The sequence below is a fragment of the Chiloscyllium plagiosum genome, chromosome 8, assembly GCF_004010195.1.
Source record: "Chiloscyllium plagiosum isolate BGI_BamShark_2017 chromosome 8, ASM401019v2, whole genome shotgun sequence".
Classification (NCBI taxonomy): Eukaryota; Metazoa; Chordata; class Chondrichthyes; order Orectolobiformes; family Hemiscylliidae; genus Chiloscyllium; species Chiloscyllium plagiosum.
This window is the reverse complement of record NC_057717.1, coordinates 99,396,139-99,416,295: the sequence shown is the minus strand read 5'-3', so window position 1 is coordinate 99,416,295 and position 20,157 is coordinate 99,396,139. Positions and strand designations below refer to the sequence as shown.

General features: G+C 40.7%; 1 protein-coding gene across 7 annotated transcripts in view; it reads left to right on the top strand.

Annotated features, from left to right (window-relative positions):
- nfixb (nuclear factor I/Xb) overlaps window positions 1-20,157 on the top strand; it is a 440,781-nt gene that overhangs the window by 55,125 nt on the left and 365,499 nt on the right. For 6 of the 7 annotated variants that reach the window (XM_043694872.1, XM_043694870.1, XM_043694869.1 and 3 more), the window contains one exon: window positions 4,637-5,168. In XM_043694872.1, coding sequence (XP_043550807.1) covers window positions 4,637-5,168 — 532 coding nt within the window. Of the gene's footprint in view, window positions 1-4,081; window positions 4,417-4,636; window positions 5,169-20,157 lie in introns of those variants that run through there. The other variant, XM_043694876.1, reaches the window with a different exon arrangement.

Genomic DNA, 20,157 nt, shown 5'->3' with positions numbered 1-20,157 from the left:
AGGGTCTAACTCTGCACCAAGAAACATAACTTTTATTTAAACAAGGTCTACACCCACCTCAGAAAATTAACACCATAACTGGAGGAACGTTAAACAACAACAAAAAAATACCTTTGCCCTAACTCCCTGAGAAACATTTAAATATCACGTATTTTTAGTGAGTGTGTGATTTTATTTATATCCTTGGCTGTCAGTTGATGTAAAAGTTGTGCTTTGAAACACAAAAATGCTTTTAAGCATTGCAAGACAAGCAGAAAATCGGAGTACTCTCGGCTCCCCTTTCTACCAGTGTACCTGAGTTTCGCTTTTAAACTTCCGGCTCTCGGCTTTATTACTTTTTCTAAAATATATATTTTTTTGCTTTGGGGAGGTAGGGGGTCGGATGGTGTTGTTGAGAGGGTCGGTCCATCACTCTCGCCGTTAGTTCAGTCAAGCCCCTCTCATGTATTCTTGATCTTGGCTTTCGGGTGGACGCTTTGTAAACGGAAACAAACTATTTACTTGGCTTATATACACTGAAGGCACAGCTGCTCCTCACACACAAAGGAGCTCTTTCTAAAAAAAAACTCGAAATAATTCTCTAACTTCAGGGGAGAAAAAATATAAAATGAGTTTCATCAGCCTGGTCAATTTCACGTTCTCATTTATTAAAAAATAAGGTAGCTGTGTTTAGCAGAGACCCATTAAACTTTTCACATTTTTACATATTTTAAGGAGGTAAGAGGCGGGAGTTAATTAGGAAGTTATGTCTCGCTCACAAATACTGCGAAACTTCGTCGTTTATCGGGAGCAATATCACTTGACAGACTGCGTTGAAAACACATTCAGACAGTTCGGTCGAGTAAGTCCGCTTTTACAGTTTAAATTCTGTAGTACTTATGAACAAGGGGTTGGTTGTGGGCTGCGGGGTGAGAGTGGAAATGATCAGTTCACTCAATGGGAAGTGACACCCGTTAGTGGATTTAGCTTGGGAATTATCTTGGATAAAATAGCTGGGCGTGTGTGCAGAAAGATGTGTTAATTTGAGTTACAGACAGAAAAATAAATTGCTGGAGATACTCAGCGAGGCTAGCAGCATCTGTCAAGTGAAAAAACAGTTCACGTTTTGAGTCCATTGACCCTTCTTCAGATTTCCAGCATCTGCAGTTGTTTGTTTTATGTTGAGTTTCTCCATTAACCCCTGATTTGAACAGTTTTGCATCCGTCCACCCCTCCAACCAATCATTACCCCTACAAAAATGCCAAACTGTATGAAAATACAATTCAGTTACATCCCTAAAGACTCAAATCTTTGAATTAAATACCTAGACAATTTCCTTTTTTGTGCAACTGTTTGAATTAATCCTTTTAAAATGTAGAATTTGTGATTATTTTTCTTGTTGCCACTGACCTGTTGCAATAAATGCTAAGATTAAGCAGAATTTTAGACAGAGAGTATATAAAATTGGCAAGTGTGAGAAATAATATTTTCACTTCAAGAATATATTTAGTCAAATGCCTTGCGCTATATATAAAATCTATATTCATATATTTATTTGCACATTAAACATTGTGTGCATACATGTTTTAAAATGTACATGCCGAAAGAAATGTGCACATATTTTAATCTGTATGTTTTATATTTAAATTATATATGTGGGGTATGCAATAAATTTGAAAATTATATTAATGTTATTTTTGCAGAATAAAATCTATTTGAAACAATTGACATAATTTGTCAGCTTTTGAGAGAGGCAGACTTTTTTTTTAAAAGAGATACTTTTATTAATAAATTTATTTTTAGGTATACCACACTGCTTTGTTAACAGACCCTACAGGGTATATCTGTAACATAGTTTACCATTTTGAAGTTCATGTCAGGCCACATTTAAAAAAAAGCTACAACAAAAATTGTTTTGTTAAAATAAAATGGAACATTTCAAATTTGCAATTTGTTGGATGAACAAGAATAAACTTGATAAAAAAAACCAGGAGGATTCCGATGGGGTCAAGATGGGTTGGGGGGTTGCCTGGAGTGTTAAATGAACTGGTTGAAATAATTGGAGTGCCTGTATCGTGACATTGGGAGCAAGGTCATTTTGATCGTGTCCCAAAATGTCCATGTGTCAAGAATGTTGTGCCGAGAAACATAATTGTTTGTGGGAGCATAAGAATGGGAGGATAGGTGGGTAAGGGAATGTGATGGGTTGAGGGGAAACATAGAGCCCACTTGAGCTGATTCGTAAAGTTGCTTTGAAAAGTGGTCAGAGTTAATGCCGAGCCGAGTTAAGAATTGGTTTGGTGGAATTGGAAGATGCAGTGAGGACGGATATAAGATCCAGGTATACTGGAGCATGTGGTTTTTCTTTGTGTTGTACATACCTCGGTTGCAGAACACTAAACAATTATTTTATATGTAAATGATGTCTTGTGCCAACATAAATACAGTCAAGGCCACACTGCGATTAAGTCCGATAAATTTAGCGCAGTGTCTGTCACGCCCGCCCCCACCCCCCCACACACACTCACACGCACATTCTGCCCATGTGTAGGTTTAATTTCAGAGTCATCTGAACCAGTTAACACATGTAAGGCTGAGGGTTTTTTAACAAAATTCACAACGATGTAGAGACACTCAGAGGTGATTAGCCATTTACACCTGCCGTGCACTTGGGGAGGGAGAAGAATAGAAAAAAACAGAAGAAAGGTGTCAGCTTTTGGAGCTGCCACTGATCTTTCATTGTACAGTGGGACAAAGTGGTTTTCAAAGTTGGCATAGACCTTTGCGAGGCGCAGTGTCCCCGAAATTCAACTCAGTTTAAAAAAAAGCATACATGCAAACACAAAAAGCTAAAATGTGTCTACACTTTGGAAATATTATTTTCCTGGATTTGCCTTCCCCAACACTCAAAACAAAGATACCCCCATGGTGGGGAGAAAGATAGTTCAACAGTTAAGGTTTTGAGGATACTGGCCTAAGCAATAGAATTTTTCCAGAGTTAAAGCAAATTTTTTTCCTTTTAACCTTCTCAAACTCCAACTGCTTTTGGAGTGAGTTGTAGCAAAGCTAAACTTTCATACGTTTACTCGGAGAAAGAATGAGAGGGAAACATTGGAAATACGAAGCTGGTATCTGGAGGAGAAAATGAGTTATCGTTTTGAGTGTACAAGACCATTTGTCAAACAGGGCTTGAAGTCAGCAGGAACTAGCTTAGTTGGTGGGATTAACATTTCTTTTAACATTGCTGTGATGGGCTGCTAAAATGAAAATGTAAGTGGTGTTGACCTACTTCTAGCCAGGACAGTGAGGCTGGCATCAGGCCCCAGGCTTGTGGCTTTAAAAAGAAGTAGGAACAAAAGTTGAGTGATAGTTTGGAGATTTCTGAGCGAGCGGCAGCTTTTGAGAGAGGTAGTGAGTGAGATTTTCAAATGTTTTTAGATTATGAAAGCTTTCAAATTCCCTCATTTCATTTTGTGTGTTATTTTAGGGGAACTTTATTTTTATGAGCAACTGCGATAAAGTGATGGGGAAGTGTTTAAAAATCTTGGGAGCAGACCCAGCAGCAAGTGGCAGTTAATGCATGAATGTTGTAAAGTCAAGTCTGTGTGCAAAGGACTGTCAGTCACCAACTGAATTTTTATTGTTTTGTGTTCATTTGCTCCCCCTTCCCATCCGCACTATGTTTATTTAGAAATAAGTAGCTCGACTTAGAAAAAAGGATTTTTGTTTTTTAGAAAAAGAATGAAATTAATTTGTTTGTTCGTTAATCTTGTGGCTCATATCAGGAGGAGCAGCTGGTTAGGGTCTAGTGGGACTGTGTGTGTTTTTAATGGTGTGTGATGCCCCCAACCTGCCATGCTACAGAGAGAGCGAAAAAAATGAAAAATTCATAAATGCTGGACTTTGCTTATTCATTGCATATGAAGCAGCCGATTTGGCAAATTGCATTCTATCTCCAACTGCACAGTCCCTTTTTAGGAGCGTCGATTGGCTGCCTGGTAGGCGTGACTTTGCCAAATAGGTGGGCCTTAAGCTGGCAAAAGCTCAAGCAAATGGTAGGGGATTGTGTGGGGAAAGAGAAAGCGAGCGAGCGAGAGTGAGAGAGAGAAAGAGAGAGAGAGAGAGAGAGAGAGAGAAAGAAAGCTGCAGTCTTCTTTGCCAGTGGTCTCATACTCGCTCCAATACAGCAGTCCTTCCCTCCACCGCCTGTTCCAAATAGGCCAGAGGAGCCCTGCTATCAGACGAACTTTTTTTTTTATTTTGGCCAAGGCTTTTTGTGCATGATTAAGTCCTTTTTAAAAAATATATAAAGCCGTTTGCTGGAAGTGTCACATTTTGTGCGCGTGTGTTTGTGCGAGGCAGAGTACCCACTCACGCCGTATTGGGTACAGCCATTGAACGCAGAGCTGTCCTCAGTGTAATGAGAGTTTGAAATGGTAACTATTTAAAAAATGCCTACACAGAAGCAATGGAACTGCATTTTACGATATGTGTGTCTGTGTGTGTGTGTGCGTTTTGCAATGCTACCGTGAATTTAAAACAAACGTAATTTATTGTTCAACTAATTTTTTCAATTGTTTTGTAACGTATTGATTCCCATCTCTCCTTTGTCTTCTTCTCTTCCCTCAACCACCTCCTCCCTTCTCCCGCCAACAGGATGAATTTCATCCCTTTATCGAAGCACTTCTCCCTCATGTCCGTGCTTTCTCCTACACATGGTTCAACCTGCAGGCTCGCAAGCGCAAATACTTTAAGAAGCATGAGAAACGCATGTCCAAGGACGAAGAGAGGGTGGTCAAGGATGAACTCCTTGGAGAGAAACCTGAAATCAAACAGAAGTGGGCGTCCCGGCTCTTGGCAAAACTGCGGAAAGATATCCGGCCTGAATTCCGGGAGGATTTCGTGCTGACCATCACCGGCAAGAAGGCTCCTTGCTGTGTCCTTTCTAACCCTGACCAGAAAGGCAAGATTCGGCGGATCGACTGCTTGAGGCAGGCTGACAAGGTCTGGAGGTTAGACCTGGTAATGGTCATATTGTTCAAAGGGACTCCCTTAGAAAGTACTGATGGTGAACGCCTGGTCAAATCACCTCAGTGCAGTAACCAAGGCCTGTGCGTCCAACCACACCATATTGGAGTTTCTGTAAAGGAACTTGACTTATATTTGGCCTATTTTGTACACAACCCAGGTAAGTTGCCCATTTGCTTACTTATTTACATTCCTTGCTCTGTCTGATGGGCCCTTGGTTGCGTGCAGTCGGTTTGTAGCTTTGTTTTTGAATGGCTTGACTTTAAATTTCCCTGTGAAGAGAGACAACATTTAAGTAACTTAAGACAAGACAGACAAATATAAAGTCATAAATTTTGTTAAAATAGATGCTTAAATTTAAGACCTAAAACCACGAGAAAAATATTGAACTATTGCTGTTTGCTTCGGACATTGAATATTATATTTAACCCATTGTGTGGATTCTTTGACAGATCAAAACAAAATACATTTGTTTTTAATGATGCATCCCGGATATAACTTACTGTTTTGTAAAAAATTTAATCATAAAACAAATTTGTTTCTGTCAAATATCGTTTGGCATAAGGATAATTGCGAAAGAAATAATGTAAAAAAAACTTAACAAATTAAATTCAAATTGATTCCAATCAGTAGAGACATGAATCTTTAAACTGAACACAGTTGGCAGGAATCTGATTTAACCCGTTTAAGAAAAAATAATTAAAATGTTGCAGTAAAACCAATGGGAGGGTGGAGGGACTCAAAAACTATCCATATAATTAAATTAAATTTGAGTAGTTGAAGGCTTGCTAGTTTATTTTGTATCTCGATTGTGAAGTGCCAACTGTACCATCGTTTCTTTGTATCTTTAATCCAATCTGAATTCCCACACAGGACCTGCGTTTTACGTCTTACCCCCCATGCCCCCTCTCCAGCCCCTGTCTTTCTCAGAAGTTTGCCCAGCAATGCACTTGTCTGTCATTCACTGACTGCCCTCAATTTCTGCAACCGTGGCTGTGAATGCAACTGACTGGGCCAAGCTGACGTTTCCAAAATGTAGGCCGCTTAAATCAAGCCAACAACTGCTTGCACATCTACGGTTGAGCCGAGAAGCCAACCTCTCTGGGTGAATTCTATCAGGGAGGCAGTCAAACTGATATCAGGATTCAGAATTTAAAATTAAACCTCACACTCCCAAACAGAATGCAGATGTGAGTGTGGTATTACTGCGACCACAGACTGCTGGGCGATTTAAAGAGTGCCATGACAGTAGAATAAGGGTAAACCTTTGGTTTGCATCCCATAACAATGAGATGTACCTTGTCCAATTTTGTGCTGCATCTCATCTCTAACACGAGATGAATTCTTACTGTTGTGTCTCATGTCACATCATTATGAGGGTGCATGTACAAATTTACGCCATTGGGTATGTGTCGCAACTTATAATCGGTGCTGGGAATTTAAAAGTAGCACCATATATTTACGCAGACATTTGCATGTGAAAGTGACAAGAATAATTTAGCTCTCCTAACAACTGGCAAAATCCTGTAAGCCCATTTAAAAATGTCAAATATGATCTTATTTTATTTAGTTACACATTGTGACACCTCTTTGAATTGGGGAGCTGTCTTAAAATTTGTGAAGTTCTGAACTTTATGTATTTGAACACCTCATTGAATGCATGTTGTCTTAAATTAGTGCAAGTATTCGTTTGGATCTGAGAACTTAGCTACATATTACAGACGGGAAAGTTTTTGTTTTGGGCAGTGTTGGAGGTTGTTGATATGCATGAGAATTGAATAGGGAGACTTTGGATTTATTTGGGAAGCCTTGGTAAGTAATCCATGATTCTCCCACTAAAGATCAGTGCCCTGTTAACTTAACCTAGCAACAGAAATGGGATAGCTGTACCCGGGCTCGAACACAATTGTCGTGTTGAAATAAGACAGTGCCAAGTCCGACCTGGCAGTACAATGTGGGCACAGCTAATATGCCACCTTCATTTTCAAAGAGAAAATTCTCACTTATCTCCCCCCACCATCCCCTCATTCAAACACTGATTTGCGCAGGTTGTAAATATTTGAAATGTACGATATTGGTAACCAGGTTAATGTGATAACTGGGATCATGTTTTACACAAGTAAATGACTTGATCCTCAGACTTCGACTGTAAAGGTTGGTATGCAAGAGTCATTCAGAGGGAAAGAAACATGTGTCTTGTGTTTTTTGTGAAAAGGAGTTGGCGGAGAAGGTACAACACATGATTTTTTTTTTCTGTTCATCTCTACTTCACTGCCAATCAGCCAGGCCATAGACAGACTGCAACTCATATCGCATTAGATAAAATTTGATGAGCAAAAAGTATAAAATGGTCCCATTTTATTTGCATGCACCTTGGTATGACTGAATTGACAAGAATTTTCTGTTGAGATTGCATCCTGTCTTACTGAGATTCTCTTGTTCAAAAATAAGGTTTAATATTTTGAGCTTGATATTTTTGCGAGGCAATATTCAAACCAATTTTGCAAGCTATATTTTACTTGTTAACATATTTGAAAATGCCAAACCATTCTAGTTTTGAAACAGATAATATATTGACATTGAGTAACATTTTAATTCCCGTCATATGGAAAGATTCAGAATATTTCATACAAATTACTTGATTTTGGAGGTGCATCAATTTCTACATTTATTCTGTATAAATGTATGCATCTGAGACTTAGGCAATCTGAATTATGAATGCCTGTCACAATATAATGTCTAAGATATTGAGTTTATGTGCCTGCAAAGCAAATCGCTAGTTCGTTCGGTCCCGCCATTTTCACTTCACTGGAGCTGTTGCTAAAATGGTGTGACTGGGCATTATTCGCCAATTGGAGTGATAAGAAGTAGCAATAGGTCTCTAAAACTTGTGGTAATACTGGAGAAAGAAAAGTAGAATCCAAGTCCAATGTTTCTGGTTTCTTTTTAACACCCTCCCTTTGGAAACTCAGGCGACATGCAGTAGGGCTGGAATGTCATCCTGCAGCTGGATTTGTTAGCGCTGATTTTGTTTCCACAGGACAGAGTGGGAAGGAGCTTATCCCTGCACCTCATCAGTGGTGGTATTATTGCATTTACACCCTGCACCCCTCAGGCTTTGACCTGCCATCTATTTAGCTCCCTGCCCGCTACCACCACCACTCCCAATACCACATCCACCCCCCCCCCCCCCCCCCCCCCCAGCAACCGAATCTCTTCAGCTTTGGCAGCAGTCTGTACCCATGACCTTGGCCCTATTGCCGGCTTTCCCAATTGGCTAGGGTAATAAATGGAATATTACCGAAGAGCTGGTTCATCAACTTTTCTGTCATTACAGAGTTCGACATGTAGCACAGTCAGGTGAGCATTGAAACAGGAACAAATACTTATACACACAAGAAAAAACACATAGTTATCCAGTACCTCAAGCCTCTGAAAAATCTCAATGTACTTTGTATTACTTGAAATGCAAATTGTTAGGCAGGCAGAAAGAAGAAAACATGCCTTTTATGTTCAAGGGCACTGTGAGGAGATCAACCATTTACAAAAGTCAAGAATAAGAGACATAGCTTACATATTGAATCACCTACAACATTTACAGTGTTGATCAGATAAACGTATCAATTAGGAGCAAGAATGGATCATATGGACTCTTTCTGAGCACCTTTTTTTTGCATTGGGGTGAGAAATGAACACCTTACCAAGAGAGACAGGCCTGTTGAAGAATTAAACAGAGAAATTTGGACTGCTAGACAATGTCACTGTACCTACAAATCTTAAAATATTTGTGTCAGTCATTGAAGACTTGTTGTTTTTGGGCCACTGTCTTACGCCCAATGGTCAAACTTAGGGTGAGCAAGATACAGAACTAGCTACCTTTGGTAAATCCTTTTTCACCTCCCTCCCTGACATTTGACACCAGCCATTCCTTCCCCAAAATAAAGTTTCCTTGACATAAACAACTTCTTTTTGTCCAGAATTAAGTTTGGAGTAAAACTGATTATTAAAAATTGGAATGATCAACTGTCAGAGCTGAAGGAGGACTGAAGAAACACCAGTCAGTCCTTCTCTGAATTGCACCCCTCTTATCCACTTTTCTCGCTGGTGGATTGCTCGCTATCACTCTGTACCTGCTCCCAGTATATTAATATCATGGCAGTTCTGATTCCTCAAGTCTTGTAATTCTGAAATCCTCTTGCCTTAGGGACTCATTGGCAAAACCCAGGTTGCAACATCTGTTCACTGTCCACAAATAGTCAAAAATCTCATAATTAAATACACTAAGAGCTAAAAGAATTTCTTATTTATTTACATATTTATTTCCCACTCACTTCTTATTCATGGTTTCTACTTTTTAAAATATATGTAAAACACTAATGTATATATTTATAGTGTCTTTCTATTGATAAATAAATGTATTACATATGTTTAGAGTATAACATATTTAGCTTCGCCGCTAAATGAAAAAAACATATATATTTTGTGGTGTAAAATCATATATGTTCCTAGATCAATTTTGCTTTGGATTTACTGGCATTTTAGGTGGTCATGTTGCAAGACATTCACTTAACGTTTGGATGTCAGTCAAGATGTCGTTCGTCTTGGCTATGGGGCCAAGTGTCCCTTGGCTGCACTCATTGTTGTCACAACCAAGGTGTTGAGTTCAGGGAAGTTCTGAAGAGAGATTTGATGGATCTGAAACCAGTCTGCCCTTACCACCTGGGGCTAACGGTGCCCACGTCAGCTGCTTAAAGCACTGTGTCGTGGGCTTCAACTCCCAAGACAAGCAGTAGGGGGCATCACAGATCACTTCATCATTCCAAAGTCGCACAAGAGGAAAGTGAAAGGGGTTCAAGTTACCATGCACCCTCCATGAGTGTGAGTTGGCTTAGCTCTGTCATGCCCTTCTAGGAAATACTTGAATCAGGTTATGTTGTGAGACGTTTTCAGTGCAGGTAGGACTTGAACCTGGATCTGCTGACCCAGAGGCAGGGTCATTATCATTGCACCACAACAGCCCCATGTCTGCCTGGTAAAATTGCCTGTTTAACTTTTCCTTGCCAGAACCATGGTGTGTTGGTTTGAGCAAAGTGTCATTGGGTGGGTGGTGTCCATACAATTGTACTTCAAGATGATTAAGTCCCACTGGGTTGGAAGTAGGAATGGGCTGAGGGGTTGAAGAGGAGAGAAATGTTCTGGGACTTAAAAGGCATAAGTAACCCAAATTGGCACTGGTTACATGGTTGTCTTTAAGCTAGTTCATCTTCCAAGATGGGATTTCAGCTCTTGTCCCTTGACTGATGCCTCCTTAGCCTGACTCAGGATTATTAGTTCAGTGATATTATCACACAAAGTGGCTTCAGTGCCAACCTTTGGATCATTTGACAGAACTGACATTGTTTGTTTCCCTGCATGGTTGTAAATTAAGATGTCTTTGGGACCAAATGGGAATTCCACTCCAAAATGCTGGGCACTTTTTTCAGGATCCTGCTTGGGATTTTGCAGGTTCCCTGTTCATTGATTCAGTTTAAGAGGATATTGGTCTTTCTTAAAAATGAAAACAGCTTCACTTAGTTCCCTCCATGTGCTTAGGAGGAAGCATTCACATTTATATAAACAGGGTAAACGCAGGAAGGATGTTCCCGTTGACTGGTGAGTCCAGAACCAGGGGTTACAGTTTAAGGGTGCGGGTAGGCCATTTAGGACTGATTTGAAAAATGTCTTCACTCAGAGGATGGTGAGCCAGTGGAATTCCCTGCCATAGAAACAGTCATGGCCAAAACATTGAATATTTATACGAAGGTGTGAGATGTAGTTCTTAGGACTAAAGTAATCAAAATATATTGGGGGAGAAAGTGGGAACAGGGTCCTGAATAGGATGGTTAACCATGATCATATTGAATGGCAGAGCAAGCTTGAAGGCTAAATGGCTCTTTCTCCCGTTTTCTATTCTCTATGTTATATCAGGCCCCACTCCCAACATTCAACTCCCTTGCAGGACTTTGCACAATAGGGATTTATTGGGTAATAATCAAATGAGCAATCCCAGGTTTTAGACTTGCCTTTGGGATGATTGTTTTTGAAGATTGTGGGAGAACCTCTCTCCTTTCACTTGGCCATCACTCAAGCCTTCCTGGACAGTACAGGCAGGACATCTCACAGCAATGTTTGGTGGGGTTGGGGGAGGTCAACCTCTAACAATGCAGCACCCACACCCCCATCACCATCACTTCTCCCATTCCCTCCCATCTGGGCTGGGAGCTGACAGCCATAACCAATCTGGCCAAACTGATCCAAGCCGGCTCTCAGTAATACAGGGAGGCAGAGAGGGGAGGAAGCTCTGATCTTTGCCAATTCACATTGTTGCTGTTCCACCGAGATTAAAAATCGACATCCAAGTTTTCTGGGCAACAATATGGGCAAAACCAGGCATCTGTTGAACTGCCTGCTGGTTGCCCTACTTTGCAAACTGGGCATTGCAGAAAGAAGCAAGCTATCCCATTCAGAGAAGTGATGAGAATCCGCTGCAGCATTGATGCCCTGCCACTAGATGCCTCTAGGTAGCTTTGTGGCAATTGGGAAGGGCTGAATTAGAACGATCTGGGAATCAATGATTATTATCCCTCGTTACTGCTTGACGCCGATTTTGGACTTTGACTGACACACGCCCTTCAGGCAACCCCATCGGAAAACACCTCATCTGCTGAACCATTTTGGTAGCCTGCTGTGCCCGGTTTGCCAGTGGCATTTACCCCACAGGCTACTGCAGGCAGACAGCCCCTGTAGCAGCAAAGCATTGTTGCTTTTAAAAATAGAGTACTCCTGAAATGGATCTCTCCTTTCGTCTAGAAAGTGAGGTTGGGGTGAAATATGGGAGGACTAAACATTGAAAAAATACAGTTTTAGAATGTAGAGCTTAGGGCAAGAGAAAACACTGCAGCTCCTCAGATCCTGAAGCAAGAGGTCTGTGTCCAACATTGTAGCCAGTCCACAGAAACAAGATTCCCTATATCTAACTGTTAACTTATTGTACGAACTGGTGCATAATGCAGTCTGTACAATGTACGAGGGACATTGAATGTTTCCACATTGTACTGATGGTTTGATCACTTTGGACATTAGATTGACCACCACCTGAGTCCCATGCTGCTGTTCAAGTAACTATTCGGGGCTCTTGTGGTGCACTGTTAGTGACCGTGGGGTCAAGACACCATGGTTCAAGTCCTACCTACTCCAGAAGTGTGTAATAACATCTCTGAACAGGTTAATTGGAAAACTAGATGATGTAAAAAAAAAGAATATATCTATCCACTTGGTCCCTGAACCTCTGCATTGGTCTGATGCCTGATAAATTGTTCAAATGCAATGGAATGTGGCTCTGCAATATATTCCTCCCCCCACCACATTAAACTGCTCAGCACAGTAATTGGGTTATTTCAGTGGATTATTGCACTTTATATTCCAAATAACCAGCTAGATCAAGTCTTTGATGTCATTATGTGCGACCCCTTCCTCCAGTTTCTTCTCTTTCCCCATTTGCAATCCTTGATTCCCACCCCCCCAAAAAAAACTGGAATATTTTTGCTTAATATGCTATTCAGCCAATTTCCTCTTTAAAATAAAACTCTGGAAAATCCCAATGTTTTGAGGGTGCCAATAAGTTGAGCATGTGTAAGAAAGGCAGGAAGCAGTAAAGGGTGATAGCGCCCACAAACCTATTACTCCATCTTCATATAATACAGATATAACAGAAAATTAGCCTCTCTTTCCTTTCAATCCTACCTTTCCTCACCAGGACTAATACTAAGTGGCCATTGCAGTTGAGATGGGAACGATCAGAAACTAGAATAGACTGAATCTCAGAATTGAAATGTGTTGCTGGAAAAGCGCAGCAGGTCAGGCAGCATCCAAGGAACAGGAGAATCGACGTTTCGGGCATAAGCCCTTCTTCAGGAATCTCAGAATTGTATGACACTGTGAAAGGGAAGTTTTGGAAAATTTCGCTGTCCATCACATATTCTGTTCGTCGTGTCTATAGAAGCGACTGGTGCTGCATTTGGCTGCAATGGGCAATTTTATTTAAAATAAAATAGAGTTCAACCACATGCTTTTGAAATACAATGTAATTGCCTGGACTAAGAATAGCAGGTGGAAGCTAAAGGCTAAATGGACAGAACCAGGGAATAAAAAGAATTGGGGTGGGGGAAAAGATGTGTCAAGAAGGTGTACGGAAGCAACAGCAATGGATTTTAAGAAAAAAAAGTTCTCAAAAGGGAGCATTATACAGATGCAAGGAAGTTTTTCTTTTGTTCATTTGTGGGATGTGGGCGCCTTTGCTGAGCCACATTTAATGCCTGTCTCAAATTGACCTTGAGAAGTTGCCTTATTGAATGGCTGTAGGTTTTCAGTGACTCTTCTCTGTCCTGCTCCAAGCCGATAGAATCTCACCTTTGATCTTGGGAGGGGGCCCTTCAGGTAGAAAAAAGTGGCACCAACATTTTTATTGTAAATCTTCAATCTTCTCCTACTCTTCAATGCATGGGCAGGCCAATCCTTTGAGGCAAAAAAAGGAAGTGCTGGAGAAATTCAGCAGGTCTGACAGCATCTGTGGAGAGAAACAGAGTTAATATTTCAAGTCTAGTGACCATTTGTGGACTGTGATAGAGTGTAAGCCACACACAAAAAAAATCAAACACTGACACTATTCTGGGATATTCTTGCCCAGGGATATTGTTCATTTGGGACAGATCCCTGGAGTCCACATTATTTCCTGCTCACGATATGGGTGTTTAGTAATCAAAGCTGTACATTTGCTCATGGATATACCCCTGTGAATATAATGCCACTGCTGGAATGGTGGATGTGATATAAATGTGATGCCACAAAAGAAAATGATTTGTATTAATATAGCATCTTTAATGCAATGGAATGCCCCAAAACAGATCATACTAAACTCTGTGACCCATAGAAGGGGGTATTAGGAAAAGAATGTCAGTCAAAGAAACAGTACCAGAGAGTGTTTTTTAAAAGAAAAGAGGAAGTGAGGCAGATAGATTTAGAAGGGGAGTTCTAGCCTCCTGAGGAGTTGTTGGCATTGTGATTTTATGGAGCTTCCTGGATGGACCAGAACTTCCTTCTCAGTCCAGAGCCACCTGTACATTCATAGGAACATAACTAATAGAGCAAGTAAAAGACTTACAGTTACATTATAACTTAGTCACACCTCAGTAATATTTTAATATGTTTCGCCTGTAATGAATGGTACTGGGATGCAGTAGTTGAGGTTATTCAGACAGGCACGTGAGCCAGGATCTCACAAAGATCAATGAGAAAAGTAAGTACTTTATCTGTGCCTTATGATTTGGATCGAGAGAGGAAGGGGAGAATGATGTTGGAAGAAATCTGTGGCATCCTTTCAATGCTGAAGCCCATGAGCCATTGGAATTGATCCTTGGGACTTTGGATTTAGGCTCTGATGTTAATCTGGGTATCAAGTCCTGCTTCAGTGCCTGAGTGTCAGGGAATGGGGCTTAGACCATGTTGCTTTTACCTTCTCCCTGAGAACATTTGATTGGCCAAACTGGGAAGGATGAGCAGATTGCTTTTGGCTTGCGGTTGAGGAGATATGACAGGTGTTCCCATCTGTCTCCAAAACAATAGTTTCACTCTGCAACGTATAATGTGAACAGCATGGAGCGGTGAAGAACAAAAGAGAGAGCATTTGCAAACTCTTTTCAGGTCCACTCGATCACACTTACAAAAGACAGATGTTGAATGCTTGTTCTCTGGGGCCCACACATTGCTGCAATATTGTGTAATGTGCAGAATTAGAATTGATTAAACTCCCAGAGATCAATTCATAACATGACACAATCCCCAATTGGCTGCAGCACAGAAAGAGGCCATTCAGGCCATAATGTCTCTGCTCACTCTCCGAAGGAGCAATTCACCCATGCCACTCCCTGGCCTTCTTCCATACCCCTGCACATTCTTCCTTTTAAATACTGAACCAATTCCCTCTTTGGCAGTGCATTCCAGATCCTAATCACTCACTGTGAAAAATCTTTTCTTCAATTTACTATTGTTTCTTTTACATATTGTCTTAAGCCTGTGTCCTCTCAATCTTGATCCTTCCACCAAAAAGAGCATGTTTCTCCTTATCTATGCTTTGCCCAGACCTCTTGTGAATTTGACCACCTCGACCAAATCTCATCTCAACTTTCCCTTTTCCAAGGAAAACAAGCAGACTTCTATGATTTATCTACATAGATGAAGTTCCTCATTGTCGGAAGCAATCTCTCAACCTTTTAAGCATTGGATTAATGTCTTTCACATACCTCTGAAACTATGGTGCCCAGAACTGGAAACAATACTGTAGTTGATGCTGAATCAGTGTTTTATTACTAGTTTAGGAAAACCTTTTTGCTTTTGCCTCTATTAATAAAGGCTAGGATACTGTATGTTTTATTAGCCATTCTCTCAACCTGTCATTGAGTCTTAGAGTCGTACAAAACCATTCAGCCACCTTCAATGATTTAAACACATACACACCCAGATCCCTGTGCTACTTCAACCCCTCTAGAAGTTTAAAATTCTTTGATAGCAAATAAAAAAATCAGCTAAATGAAAGCTGAGAAAGGGATGAACCTTTCAGTTTTTGGGCCAAGATACAATGAAACAGCCTGGTTTGGTAATTTGGATGCTGCCTGACCTGCTGCGCTTTTCCAGCAACACATTTTCAGCTCTGATCTCCAGCATCTGCAGCCCTCACTTTCTCTCTGGTTTGGTAATTTGCCAAGTGAAAGATTTTATGCATGATTCCACATCATCATACACTGTGACCCAATGCTTTTGCCTGACTTAGTGATAGGAAGAATATTATTAAATTGAAGAGAGTGCAGAGCAGATTTACAAGGATGTTAGCAGAACTGGAGGGTATGAGATCTAAGGAGAGGCTGGATAGGTTGGGACTTCTTTCACTGGAGAGTATGAGTTGAGGGATGACTTTATAGAGGTTTATAAAATCATGAGGGGCATAGATAAAGTGAATAGCAAAGGTCTTTTCCCTAGGGTAGGGGTATTCAAAACTAGAGGGCATAATTTTAAGATGAGAGGAGGAAGATTTAAAAGGAACCTGATGGGCCACCTTTTCACACAGAGCTGCAGAGAAAAGTACAGTTATCACATTTAAAAGATATCTGGATGGGTACCTGAGTAGGAACAATTTAGAGGGATATGGGCCAAACACAGGCAAATGGGATTAGTTTAGTTTGAGAAACTTGGCTGGCATGGACGAGTTGGACCGAAGGGTCTGTTTCCACGCTGTATGACTCTATGACTCTATACCTGGACTCCGAAAGAGAAATTAAAAGACAGGGTTACACAAACTAAGGTTATATTTACTGATATTTGGAAGGTTGGGGGAGGGGAAAATCTAATCAAAGAGTACACAAAACTGATCAGATAGATAGAGAGGAACTAATTGTGCTAATTGGAGAATCTAAGACTGGGGAACGTAGACTAAAATTTAGTGCCTCACCTTTTTCATTCAGAAGAATGGTTGAGGTTTCTCTGGATGCTTGGCCAATTATGCATTTAAAATCTGATATTTATAGAAATTTGTTAGCAGATGGTATTAAAAGATATAGGGAAAATGTGGCTATATGCAGTTAGGTCGCCAATGTCCATATCCATAAATAATTGAGAAAAACGTTAAAAGGCACAAGGGGCTGAATGGCCTACTCTTGCTCCCATATTCCTGGAACATTGTATTCTCGATCTTATCACCTTGTTTTTAATTTCGGTCTGGCATCACGGAATAAAGGTTCCTCCATTTTCTTGGTTTCTGGAGGTCACAACCAGAGATTTTGCTTGTACGAAACATGATATAACTGCACGTATCTTAACTTTTCAGAGGTAGCACAGCTCATGGAGGGTGGGAAATGGGAGCACATATTTGGAGGGGACACTGTCCTGAGATTGAGCATGAGATATGATGTTAGGATGAGATGAGAAGGGTTTTTAGCTGTCTGTTGAGCCTGCTCTCTGCCTGATCTGGGAGCTCTTGATAGTGAAGTTGGGTCCATCAGTGGAAAAGTGCTGAATAGTTCAGAGTTGACACCCCTCATCTTTTAATGAGCCATAAAAATATTAATTTGGGAAAGGAAAGAAAAGATAACAATTGCATATCTGTTTGGGGAGTTCAATTATATAAGTACTTAATAAGCACTACATGGCCTTAATTACTCTAATTAGGATAGAGTTGCTCACTGATTTCCACATATGATGAAGTAATTAGATACTTGTTCATGAGCCAAAGTCAACTATGAAACTCTTAAGTTGTTCTTGGATTCAGTCATGTTGGGGCCAGTGAAAGAGTTTGAGCCCATTAGAGTAATGGGCGAGCTGATTTTTATGACAGACTGCCATACTGAACTGGACTCTCGCTAGCAGTTGGTCATTTTTGATCATTTTTTCATATTGGCCACATGGACCACTCTTTCTTTAAGCCATTGATGGTATCCCTGAGGAGGCATTGGTTTGCATAATGCTTCACAAATCCTGTGTACTCCTATACTGAGCATGTAACGTACTGCTCTTTGCCTCAAAATGTTTCATGGCAAGTTTCTGGAAGACTCTAGATTTTAAATGAGGGGTTTCAAAAGATTAGAAGGGGTGCAATGGCTTCAACAAGGTGGAAGGCCACTAATCAGAGGGTCTGGTGTAAGATAGTTGGCAAAAGAACCAGAAGGGCAGATGTGAAATGCATGGTGAGTCATTATAATCCCAATTATATGGCTTGAACATTCAAGGAGAATTCAATACATAATTAGGGGGTGGGACTGTGATTTTGCAGAGTTATGGGAAATGAGCAGGATATTGGATTTTGTTGAGTAGGTCATCCAAAGAGCCGGAAAAGGCTTAATGGGCCAAAAGCCTCCTTCTGTTGCTGCTTGGATTGACAATGCCGAGTTAATTGATCATTTCAGTAACTGGTCGATAATTAGCCCAAAGGTTTTCATTCTCTTTTTTCCAATTATGCTCATGCAAATGCTCCTCTTTCTTTGCATCACAAGTAGCAGTAGCTGGAGAATCTGATGGTGAGGTGGTCGCAAGCATGTTCAAGAATATGCTGAACTTTAAAAATTACAAATCTTGAAATAGTTTACTGTAAATCGTTGTGGTCATTTGAAATTTGGCATTCTTGCAAATTGTCCTGATGAATGCAAGACAAAAATATTCGATAAAATGTCTCTCTTTTCAGCAAGATTTCTTTCCATTTGCAAACCAAAATAAATAGTCAAAGACCAACGGAGTATGACAATATTAAGACGTAAATTGTCAATGAAATAAATAATGACCGAGCTATCAGACATCAGCAAACCTTGATTAAAACATTCCAAAGAGTGTAGAATTAGCAAGGAGTGAAACGTCGCATGGAGTTCCCCTATTATGAGGTACTGGGCAAGCAAAGGACTGAATGATGAGTCTTTAGTTCAGTCTTACTTTCCATGAATCAAAACACACATTGGCAGGATCCATCAAGATGAGGATTCTTCTACTGTAAAGTTGGGGTACAGATCAAACTCAGAATGTAGGTTCCCAACAACCAATAGAGCTTTCAATCTCACAAAAGCATTTCCTACTTGTCTTTGCATAGCATAACATTTTCCTTTCCCTTATTGGTAATCCTTGAGGATTCTCACAGCAAGGGTGCCAAATCCATTCTCCCTGTCAGGAATATTTTTTTACTGAGGGCAACCTGTCCAACAGGAATTGGATTGATATGGTTCAAACTCATCTTGCCTAAAGTATCTACAGCAGTGGGAAGCAAGTTCCAGCTCAGTGGATTTGGCTGGATTCTAACTTGTGCCCTCGGGGTTAACTCAGCCCTTCCCATCATTTTTTAAGCAATGAGTGGACATCATTTTTAGAAACAATATAGTGACCCGCTTGGCTTGAGTGGTAATCATGTGCAATCACATGGGTAACTGCTTTTATAGGGACAGTGTTTTTGCATCCATGGAAAGGTTTATGACTAAACATGATAAGACCATAAGACATAGGATCAGATGTTAGGATATTCAGCTCATCAAATCAGTTCTGCCATTCAATCACAGCGGGTAAGTTTCTCAACCCTACAATCTTTGATCCCCTTGGCAATCAAGAACTTATCTATCTCAGTCTTAAATGCACTCAATGACCAGGCCTCCACAGCCTTCTGTGGCATTGAATTCCATAGATTCACCACCCTCTGGCTGAAGTAGTTTCTTCGTACCGCCATTCTAAAATGTCTTCCCTTTACTCTAAGGCTGTGCTCTTGGATCCTAGTGTCCCCTACCAATGGGAAAATCTTCCCAACATCCACTCTGTCTAGGCTATTCAGTATTTTGTAACTTTCAATTAGGTTCCCCCCATCCTTTAAAACTCCATCAAGTATTGACCCAGAGACCTCAGACGTTCGTCATATGTTAAGCTGCTCATTCCTGGAACCATTCTCGTGAACCTTCTCTGAACACGCTTCAGGGTCAGTACATCCCTCCTGAGATATGGGGCTCAAAATTACACACAATACTCCAAATGTGGTCTGACCAGAGCTTTATAGAAGCTCAGAAGTACACCCCTGCTTTTATATTCAAGCGCTCTCAAAATAAATGCCATTATTGCATTTCCCTTCCTAACTACTGACTCAATCTGCAAATTTACCTTGCGGAAATCCTGGACTAGAATTCCCAAGTCTCTTTGCGCTTCAGACTGCTGAATTTTCACCCCATTTAGAAAATAGTCCATGCCTGTATTGTTCCTACCAAAGTGCATGACCTCACATTTTCCTTCATTGTACTCCATTTGCCATTCCTTTGTGCACTCTCCTAATATGTCCAAATCTTTCTGCAGCCCCCCCACCCCGCCCCCCATGCTACCTGTCTCATTATCTATCTTTGCATCATCTGCAAACATAGCCAGAGTGCCCTCAGGTCCTTCATCTAGATCGTTAATATATAAAATGAAAAGTTGTGGTCCCAACACTGAGCCCTGTGGAACACCACTTGTCAACGGCCATCCTGAGAAGGATCCTTTTATCCTTATTCTCTGCTTTCTGCCAGACACCCAATCTTCTACCAATGCTAGCACCTTGCTTCTGATACCAT